At 38.7% G+C, this 11,310-nt stretch overlaps 1 protein-coding gene across 2 annotated transcripts in view; it reads left to right on the plus strand.

Annotated features, from left to right (window-relative positions):
• The window catches only part of RANBP3L (RAN binding protein 3 like), a 114,393-nt gene extending 104,897 nt beyond the window's left edge, over window positions 1-9,496 (plus strand). For both annotated transcript variants that reach the window (XM_019517960.1, XM_019517959.1), the window contains exons 11-15: window positions 2,052-2,182; window positions 2,687-2,807; window positions 3,370-3,512; window positions 5,296-5,488; window positions 8,395-9,496. In XM_019517960.1, coding sequence (XP_019373505.1) covers window positions 2,052-2,182; window positions 2,687-2,807; window positions 3,370-3,512; window positions 5,296-5,488; window positions 8,395-8,438 — 632 coding nt within the window. In that variant the 3' untranslated portion in view covers window positions 8,439-9,496. The remainder of the gene's footprint in view (window positions 1-2,051; window positions 2,183-2,686; window positions 2,808-3,369; window positions 3,513-5,295; window positions 5,489-8,394) is intronic.
• The last annotated feature ends 1,814 nt before the right edge of the window (window positions 9,497-11,310 follow it).

Genomic DNA, 11,310 nt, shown 5'->3' on the forward strand with positions numbered 1-11,310 from the left:
ACATCAGGCACAAATTGCCATTGTAGCCGAGTAGACATATTCATTAGGGTGCAGCTCTCTGGACAGTCAGCAGGATCCTGGTTTTCTCTGTTTAAAAAATCCCAAATTTTCTGATTAAAACCTCCCAAATCCACATTTTTCCACTATTAAACTGAAACATCACCATATATATATATATATATATATATATATATATATATAGGTCTCAGTGGAACACAATATTTTATTGATATATTTACAATTTAAAGCAGTTTAGATGCCCACCAGTACTTTGATTATTATAATGAAATAAATTCTAAATACCTATCATTTTAGCATTTGATTTTGGATTTTTGTCATGGAAAATCAGAGCTCCCCTTGCCCCCTTTGCTCACCAGGATGTGGGTGCAGCTGTGGCTGTCCCCCACAACTGTTGCTTTATGACACTTAGCAGCCCTGCTACACTGGTGCCCTGCCCCTGCCATTGTTCATCCCTAAGCCACAGCCTGCCCCAGCCCTGCTGGTGACCCTCACTCCTAACCCGCAGCCCCCTGGCCTTGCCGATGCCCCTCACTCCTGACTGACAGCCCCCTGCCCCCCCCCAGCCCTGCCAGAGGGGGCCCCAGCTGCTAGGGCTACAGGACCTGATGGCTGCATCCAGCTTGTTCCCTGGCAAACAGGTGCTAGCCACAGCTGACCAGCAGTGTCCAAGCCCTGGCCCCTGGGGGGAGGGCAACAGAGTGGGGAGCCCTGAGCCCCACAGTGGGCACACTGCATCCTTTCCTACCCCAGAAACAAATCTGGGGGGCAGGGCATGTGCCCCCTCAGTGCATCACCTCTGGCATTCAGCCCCTCCCTGGGAGGTCAAGACAGGTCCCAGATTGGAAAAGGGTAATACAGTGCCCATCTTTTAAGAAAGGGAAGAAGGAGGATCTGGGGAATTACAGACCTGAGACTTGTAGCCTGACCTTGATACCTGGAAAGACCATGGAGCAAGTCTTCAAGGAATCTATCACAAAGGAGCTAAAGGAGAACAAGGTGACCAGGAACAGCAAGATCAAATCACTCCTGACCAACCTGGTTTCCTGCTATGATAAGGTCCCAAGCTCTGTGGATGAAGGGAAATCAGTGGATGTTATATACCTTGACTTTAGCAAGGCTTTTAACATTGTCTCCCACAACATTCTCATTAAGAAGCTAAGAAAATATGAATTAGACAAAATACCGTAATGTGGATTCATAAATGGTTGAATTATTGTGCTCAACAAGTAGTCATCAATGGTCCAATAATTAGTTATGAGGAGGTATCAAGTAGGGCTCCCCAGGTGTCTGTCCTGGGTCCAGTGTTTTTCAACATATTCATTAATGATTTGGATAATGGGACTGAATGCACACTTAGCAAATTAGTGGATGACACCAAGTTGGGTGGAGTTTTAGACACTCTGGAGGGCAGAGCTAGGAACTAGAATGAACTGGATAGACTCAAAAAATTGTCCACAGTCAGATGAGATTCAAGGACAAGTACAAAGTCCTGCACTTGGGATGAAATAATTGCATGCACAAATATAGACTGGGGAATGTTTGGCTGGGCTGCAGCACTGCAGAAAAACACCTGGGTGTTACGATGAACTCTAGAATGAATATTAATCACAAGTGTGCTCTTTTTGCAAAAAAAAGCCAACAGTATACTGGATTGTATTAACCGGAGTGTCAGTGATATATGGGATTTATGTCTTTCATTATTTAATTGTCTGAAAATATGACAAAACAGTTTAATTTACAAACTCAAATTTTAATCATGTAGGCCCTGATCCTGAAAATCATTCTTTAGGGCAGAGCTGTGATTCTGTACAGAGACTTTTGGAGTCAAAGAAAAGTCAGTATTCAGGTCCACAGCCTTAATGAAAAATAATCATACTACAATACGCAACTAGATATTAATGCACTGACTGATGTCAAGCACCATGAGGAACATACAAAGTCATGGATCATGAAAACATACATTTCTGTTGATGTAGTAAAACGGCCCATCTATAAACATTTCAGGATTTTCTCTTTTTATTCTCCTTTAGAAACAGTTGTTGCTGAGAGTGCATCACTAGCTGAATCAGCTGCTGCTTATATTGCTAAACCAACACAGAAATATTTGCTAAATAAAGTGGAAGTTATAACAGGAGAAGAAGCAGAACACAATGTATTACAGGTATGCAGTTCAGAAAGACTGCATGATGAATATTTCTTATGTTTTGAATCGCATCATAGCTAACTTACACTGACATGAACATATACTACTACTTTGGCAGCAAACAAACTGTCTGTATACATTTTCCCCTTTAAAATGTATCTTTTTAAAACTAATCTTCTCACAAGCTGGTATGCAGATTTTTATCTTATATTGTCTGTACTGAATATAGTTTTTCCACCAAGTGATCATGTTCCACAACCTCCTTCTGCTGTTACCTGTTTATAACTGTCCTCAGAGTAGGTCACTGTACCCTAGGACCAAAAATTAAAACCTCTTAAATTATGAGAGATGTAACACCCAGCTAGAATTAACCCAATATTCATTTTACTTTTTAGAAAAATGTCTAACTTGATACAAACTGTAATATAAAAAGTTGTACTGCGGAGGCATCAACAATGTAAACAAATGCCATTGTGAAACAACACTCCAGTTCAATTAGTTTCTAAATTATTTTCCCATTAGATCAATTGCAAGCTCTACGTGTTTAATAAACTATCATTATCCTGGACTGAAAGAGGCAGAGGATCCTTGAGGCTCAATGACACTTCAAGCAACAGATGTGGAATGCTACAGTCAAGGCTAGGTAACCTTTCACCTCACTTCTAAATCATGCTATGATTTGCCATAGTCAACTGAATCTTAGCATGTTAGCAACTCTGTAGTCAACTTTTATTTATATGAAGTTACTGAAAGTCTTTTAAATACTTCATGATAAAATTAGCTGTCCACAAACCTCACTTGCCACTACAGTTTTTTTTTGCTAAGCTGTGTGAGGGCACTTATTGATGTCATTAGGCACTATGTATTTCTACTGCAAGATATTTTTAGTACAACTATTCTTTCACTGAGTCAGGTTTTCCAAAGGCAGTCCTGCTTCCAAGTGACTTCTGGGATGTTTTGTTTACCAAACTGCAGTTTTTTCTATTGCAATATATGGTTTTAAAAGAAAGTTTTGTTATCTCATAAGCCAAGAGTATAAAATACTGAGAGGAACTTGATTTTGATACATTAAAACTGATTGTTTAAAGGCCACTGAAAAAAGGACAGGTTATAATTCTGTGAAATGCAAAAATAGAGAGATGTGCTGCAATAGCAAAGGGAGGATGTTTTCATAGAATCTGATATATGCAATCATTGTTTTTTAGTTATGAGAAATCAAGGCAGCTTGAGACTGATCCTCAACACTAAACTCTGGCCTCAGATGATGATAGAGAGAGGAAATCACAAGAGTCTGTGCATTACTGCAGTGGACCAAGAAGACTGTTCTGTTAAAGTATTTCTAATACAGGTAGGAGAAAAACCAAAACCACTATCAGGAATTTTGCAATCTGACTCAAGTCCTTGTTCTGGGAAGCTTCCAGCTTTGTTGTATTAATCATCATTATAGTAAAGCCTTAAAATGGATGAAGAATTACCATTGGTGGCAGTGGAAGTCTTGTACAAAGACTAAAGCTACCTTTACAGCTGTAGGTAATCAGATGAGTGCATTAGGCACCAAGCAGGGTTCACTAAAGCAATGATGCAAAAAGTCAGTTTGACATGTTGAGAGCCCACAGAACTGGCTGCTCTCTGGTGCTGGATATTTGCACTGTCTTTTAATGTTAATATCCTTCATATCAGCAGTTATATGGCAAAGGGGATGTTATTCAAAGTGATCTTCATGAGAAGTAGAAGTAGTAATACTTACAGCCACAAAAAGAGCAAAAGGGGCTGTCCACAAGATTTTTTAGTCAGATGGAGTTTACAGAACAAAAATATAAAAATTACCAGTATAAACAGCTATTTTGGTGAGATAACTTTTAACATATTTGCAATCTTAGACTGGTTTTGTACTTAGAATGCTACAAATGACTTGGGGGTGATGATGACTTTTGCTATTGAAATTTCCAACCAAGTGGCTTTTAGTGGCATTTATGTAAATCTGGAGTAAAAGGAATGCTGTGCTGCAAACATGAGCAACCTAAAAAAGATGCTGATACTCTACTGCTTTTCAGTATGTACTATTTACACTTGTACAAACTGGGAGAATAAAACATCAGTCTTATTTTGCAATTGGGTATAAAACTACCAAATCAGAGTAGGATCTTTCTATTCCAATTGGCATAAGGATAAATAATGCCATATGATTCAAAGCACTAGAGAATCAGGGCTCAGCAGATAAGCTTTCAATTATCTGCTGCCTTTCACCTTCACTAGAAGAGGTCATGACATCTTTTAGATTTGTTAGAGAAAAGCCATTTTGGTTGTTAATTCTTTGTTCCCCACTTGTAAGCAAAAATGCTAAACATATATATTTATTTATACATAAATAATTTGTATCTATATTATACAGATATACTAATGTATGTATATCTATAGTTGTGTGTATGTGTATTATATAGTGTGTGTGTGAAAGTTTCTATGTGTTGTTATTGTTAGAAATATGTTTTGCTGGTGTGGGACTGCAGTGAATCTGGAATAGGAAGTGTTTAAAAAAAAACTTAGCCATTCACCAAGCTGCATCGTTTTTATTTTAAGTCTCTGTCTATTGTATCAAGATGGAAAGCAATCAGTGCATACATTTTAATAAACTCTAAACCACTTAAATGAAAATAATGTCATGTTTATCTAAGCTTCTGAAAAGTCAGTAACTTAGAAGCTTAGATTTCATAGACATTAGGGCTGGAAGGGACCTTGTGAGATCTTTGGGTCCAGCCTCCTACCCAAGGGGCAGGAAGTCAGCTTGGGTCAGATGACCACAGCAAGATAATCATCCAAGCATAACTTAAAGGTATCCAGAGTAAGTGGTTGCTCCACTTCTTGGGGGAATCTATTCCAGACTGGAGACTCGGACAGTAAAGAAGTTTTTCCTTATGTCCAGTCTAAAATGGTCTTCCAGTAGTTTGTGACTGTTAGACCTCGCCTTCCCTTGTCTTATATAAATTATTTGGATACAGAAAGACAGCATCTCTTCAGAAGAGATTTTTTGCTCTTTTCAGTACTTGAAAACTGTATCTGTTTTTCAATGATCGTTGAGCTACAGCATTACTTTTCTGTTCTCTTCAAAGCACTGTGCATTTTGTTTCATACAGGCAAGTTCAAAAGATGTTCGATACCTGTATGCAGCAATACACCACCGTCTTGTTGCATTGCAAAGCTTTGTGGAAAAAGAATCAGATGCTAATCAAGTAGATATGGAGCCAGAAACAGCCTTTTGTACACTAATCTGTGGCAGTGATGATGAAGAGGAGGAAGAAATAAGTCAAGTGAGCAGCAATAAATCCGGTAAGCAGAAATCTCTGTAAGAGGTCTGTGCCCCTTTGTTTTGTGGCTTCATTTTTACAGTTTTCATTTTTCCTTTTGCTTTCCATCAAAGTCCCTATGCTGTGATGACCTCACTCCAGCAGTTAACTAGAGTTTTATCATTTTAAGTGGCTACATTCAGCAGGACCAACTTCTTCTGGAACAAATGTCTTTAATCTTTATAACTAGAATCCTTCTTAGGCAAAATGCTGAGGGCCAGTTCTAGATTGGGCCCTCAGATGCCACCAACTTACATTTTGGCATACCTAAAAATTACGCACCTAGCCCTAGGAGAGTTATTCAAATGAACATAGTTGTGTACCTAAACTTAGCATACAACCAGCTGGGAGAGGTAGGCACCTTGAAATGTGAAGAGGCTACCTAAAGCAGGAAGTAAAGCTAATTACAACCTCTACTTCAGAGCTGTTTGCATAGTCCACAAAGTGGCTGAAAACAACTGCAGACAAGTCTAAGTACAGTAGAGATACAATGGCCCGAGTTTAAATCTCCCCTAATCTTAGCAGAAGGTAGGGAATAGTTCCTTATGAATATCTCTGCATGGCCAGAACTGCCTTATGGAGGCACATGTTGCAAATTGCTCTTCCCTCTTCTGGGTGGAAATTGCTTCTTGATGTTTGATTTATCACTAGCCACATTTCATTTCTCTTTGATACTGAACTGCCCACTGTCTCCTGTTATGTTTTTTAAAGAGCAGATTTTCATATAACTATTCAGAAAGCATCAAATCATGTACAAGTAACAGTCTTGAGTGACTGTTTACTTTTAGAAAACAAACAGGCCTTTTAGCAAAAATATAAGAGTTTACAGTACTTGTTCCCATGATCAGTTGTTTTCTAACAGTATTTCAGTAGCATTCAGTTTTTCTAAACAAAATGTGCTGCTGTTACATGACAGGTTTTTTTCCAAGTACTCGTTTTTCCTTTCAGCAACAGGAAAATTCTGAGCGCTGAGAATTCTCTTTTTATCCCCAAATAATCAAACCCTCTCTGTATCCTTCTGAAGTAGCCTCCATTTCATTTTTCAAAGGGTTTCTACTAATTTGAAAACTCTGTATAAGCCAAATTCCTTCCCAGAATTATTGATAGTAAGCACTCTTTGTTCTTTCACAAAAGTTGAGATGAATGTTAAGGTCAAAACAGTGTAGGATTGCAGATTTGCAAGTTAAATATTTATTTTGTTTTGCAAAGATTTCTGATGCAACAGTGATATGGCAAACTAAATCTCAGATCTGTGTAACAGTGCACAAGATTAAAAGATAATAATGCTATCTCTGGTTTTTCCTAGCCACTTCCTCCACACTGCTATCTTTCATTTTTCTCCAAATGGTCAATGATAATAGTATTTATGGTACTTTTCAACATAGCTCTTGTGTGGCTTTTTGCGTTTCTTGCTTTATCTTGATTGCTTCTGTTATCTTCATAACAATTGGGTCTTCATTCTGTGCAGTTTTCAACTTCAGTACCCCAGCTTCACCTTAAACCCCTATGTCTACCTACATTCATACAATCCAGTCTTGCTGAATGTTCTGCTATGGCTTCTTTCAGAATAGAATGCATACAATTGTTTGCTCTTGCAGGAGAAACCCTCCCGGGAGTGATTTAACTCTGGTTCTTTCCAGTTTATTTTTCTCCTGGAACAGCCATTTTTGCACTGGAAAAAAATCCTGAACATCTGTATACCTGTGGTTTCTCCTGTAAACACAGGGACTCTCCCAGGGCACTTACACACATGGAGTGAGTCTGCTCTGACGTGCTGGAAATCCAGTGTGTCGGAGCAGGCTCAATTAATCAAGTCTGCTGGAGCACATAATTGACATGCCTGGCACTGCATCGGATGCAGTTGTACCAATGGCACAGTGCATGTTAGTGCTTAAAAAATGGTGGGCAGTGCGCTTTGAACTAAAACACATTTGATATGTTTTCAGTTCATAGCATACCATCCCCAGTTCCTCAGCACAGTCGTACGTTGAACCCCTTACACACCTGTACCTGATGCAGCAACTGGGCACTTTTAATTAGTGCTAAAAGTGCCCTGTGCTGTGTTGGGAGCACATGTAGAAATGCCCTGAATGTCTCTATGTGGTCTAAGCAGTCAACTATTGAATCTCACTTTTTACTCCTAGATTAAATTTCTTAAGGTTCTTAAAACAGCTGCATCATAGGGGTTAATGAGAAACTTCTAATCTTCCCTGGCATTATTACTGCCTCATCAACAATGCTCTCTTTAAAACTGGTGAAGAAAAAATAATAAGATTCCAATCTGTAAACCTAATAATGAGTAAAAGAAGAGCTGAAAGCAATCTTTTCTTTTACTATCCTGCCAAACTTGGACTTCTGGATTCTGTGGTATGTGCAGTGGTTATTAGTAACACTTAGCAAACCTGTATTTTCTGTTAAAATCAAATTTCTTTTTCTATCATTATATTATGATATGACTCATATAGAGCATCTAAGTCTCATATTACAAATTACCCATCACAAAAATCAGAATGCAGTCAACCCAGCATTATGATATTTGGGGTCCAGTCACAAGTTACTAAGTACCTGCTGTGAAGTAATGAAAACACGTCCAATTCCAAACAGTGTTCCTTTGTAAAATGAGATCTTTAGATAACATTCTACACCATATAGCATCAAGCCTGAAACATGTATGCCTGAAAGTAATAACCAGTAATCTGACCTGAGTTATCACACTGGTTTAATTGCTTGCCGTCCTGTAAAAAATGTTTGTGGATATGTCTGAGTTTAGTTAGATTATATGCATCTAACCCAAGAACATACTTTAAAGTTATAACTTATTATGAAATGTCAATTTGATTCAAAATGTGAATACTCTGGAATAAACAAGTATTTTAAATTCTATTTCAGATCATTCTAGATGGATCCGCAGACAGCCTGTAGTCTGTTCGTGACAATGATTACAGGAACAAAGACTGGCAGCTCATAGTGCTGAAAATCCCAAATTTATCTCATAAGTCCCTGGAGTGAAGGAATCTGATACATTTGTTCCATGATTTTCAAGAAATAAATTAAACTTTTGCAGTCCTGAAAATTAATACATCAGAGAAGGACTTGACGTGCACTTTAAGGATTCCAGTCATCATTCCTTGCACTGAAATGGGAATGACAGGATGGCCTCTACTGTTCAAGAAGTATTATAAAGGTTTCAGGATTTTGGAATTAGGCATATTTAAAGATACTGAATAAGGGACATTATCCCTAATCAAGTTTATTCATCATATTGATGGATAAAATCTTGCTATGAACTTCATGATATTCCTATATGAAGTGATTATTTATTTTTGTTTTCCATAACACGAAACAAAACATTTATGAAGACTTTAAAAGTAGCTTTTTTGAAAACAGTGAATATAGCTGATAACATTCAAAGACCCATTCTATAGTCCACAGACAAGCAGAACTATTTGTCCACGTCTGTGTAAAATGAGCAAAGCCTATGGAAACTAGCCTTTATAATTAAACAAGGTATTTGATAATGAAACAAAACATTTTTGTTTTGAAAATATTCCAGAATGAGAATTTGGCTATAGGATTGTTTTTAAATGGGGTCCTACTCTGCTTCTGATAGTCAGCAGGAGTTTTGCTGCTGACTGCAGTGAGAAAAGGATTGGGCCTCAAGTTTTAGGAGGCATCTGAAAATACAGCTGTAATATCCACAAGCACAACTATTTGCACCTTCTTTGCTTGCACAACACAAGTAATTACATAATTAACTGCTCTTATGGCCTTTGCAAATGTGGGTCCATATAGTATTTCTGTAGAACTGCTGAAAATGTCTTAACCATGTGTGCCAAACTAGTTAAATGTATGAGTTTTAGTGTTAACTATAGGCCATCAAGCACCAACTCTTCTTCATGTGATTACCTACTATACGATTTGACATATACAATAATCCAAGTAGAACTAAAGATACAGTCACTTGACAATAATGAACCCATAATTTACTATGCATCATTTAAACTTTTTTTTGCTAACCAAGCTGATTTAAGATGCTGTAAAAACAAACTCTCTAATGCCTTGTCAACCACCAGTTCACAGTACAAAGAAGCCATTTAGAGCATTGGTGCTCTACTACTCCAGTCCACAAAGAAAATATATCTTTATGCATCTTGCTGAACCTCTCTGTAGCATTTTATATACATGATTATCAAATACTGCTTTCCTTCAACTGATGGGTGACATGAAGTCCCTCTGGACTCTGAGGGCATGTCCTGACAAGTGCACACATGCTGTTTTCAGTGCCTCAAAGCAGTTTGAGGTGCTGCAACCTGCATGTGGTGCACATGCACCTATTTGCCATGCTGCTAATTAGTGGTGTGTTGGTTTTTTGATACTAAGAGATCCTGGTGTCAAAAAAATCCGCCACTAAAAAATAGTGGTGTGGTGCGCACAGCAGCAGCATGTGCCACCAGAAAGAGAGCCTGGCTGGCTGGAACCATGCTCTGGCTGCTGGCCAGGCTCCAAGCGGCTGGCTCAGCACCACTGCTGCCCCAGCAGGCCCCTAGGACCCCAGATAAGATTGCTGGGGCCAGCATAGGTGCTGGCTTCAGCCTCCCCTACCCCACCTGGCTCACTCTGCTGTGCACTGGAGCACACATGCAGGGGTGTGTTTGAGGACAAACAGCAGCACAAAAATGTGCCACTGCTATTTGTCCTGCAGGAAATACACACCCTTGCACATAAAACACTTGTTGGGACACAGCCAAAGGGTTGTTGTGGGTTTTTAACCTCAATAGTTATTGCCTCCAAAGTCCAACCAAGGTTCAGTCCGTACATCTTAATAAACATTTATATAAAGCTGTTAAAGAATTGGTGTAACAACATTCACTGAAGTGCTAAGAAAACCTGCATCTTAGAGTAAATGTGATATCTTTTATTACAGGGGTGTATGTTGTAATCGTGTTGGTCTAAGGACATAGGCAGACAAGCTTCTGTGGGTAAATGTGGTATCTTTTATTAGACCAACTCAAATAGTTGGGAAAATTCTTCTTAGCAAGCTTTTGGGTTTAAATATGAAGGGTATTGAAACCAGAAAGCTTGCTAAGAAGAATTTTCCCAACTATATGAGTTGATCTACTAAAAGATATGACATTTACCCAAAGAACCTTGTCTGCCTATGTCCTTAGACCAACACGACTACAACCAACAACCCTAAGAAAACCTGAACACTCAGCTCGTTTATAATATAGCACTGTCTTCCAGAATTCTTAGTTTCTGAATACTAGTTATCTAGAACTGAATTGAAGCAAGGCTGATGTGTTCTTGGTAGAAAAAGAGCATTACTTAAAGGAGTTGAACTTCTGACATATCCACAAATTGAGGGGTCCATAGCCCCTCAATCATCAGTTCCACTGGAGATCCAAACAGCAAGAATGGCACAAAGCTCTCTTCCATCTGTGGTGGCCAGAAGTTTGTGTCCCTTCATACCATTTTCACTCTTGTGTATAGAAATCCTCATAGATTTGCCTTACAGATTTGATTATTGCAAATCATGCCAGGGACCAAAGCAATGCTCTATGTAAAAAAAAGAACGCCCCCCCGCCTTCAACTGTTACAAAATACAGCAGCCTATCTGCTTAGACCTATCTAAGTAAGAGGTCAGAGTAAGAACACTGCTCTGGAACACCTCTCTCTAAATTGATTATCCACTGTGCAAAGTGCAGTTTCAAAATCTGTTATGATAAACAAAATCCTCCATGGAATAATGTCTAGGTAGTGATTACATCTCCACTCCAATACTCTGTTATAGCCACATTACCTGAA

This window comes from Gavialis gangeticus, unplaced genomic scaffold, assembly GCF_001723915.1.
Source record: "Gavialis gangeticus isolate Ggan-Ray unplaced genomic scaffold, GavGan_comp1, whole genome shotgun sequence".
Lineage (NCBI taxonomy): Eukaryota > Metazoa > Chordata > Crocodylia > Gavialidae > Gavialis > Gavialis gangeticus.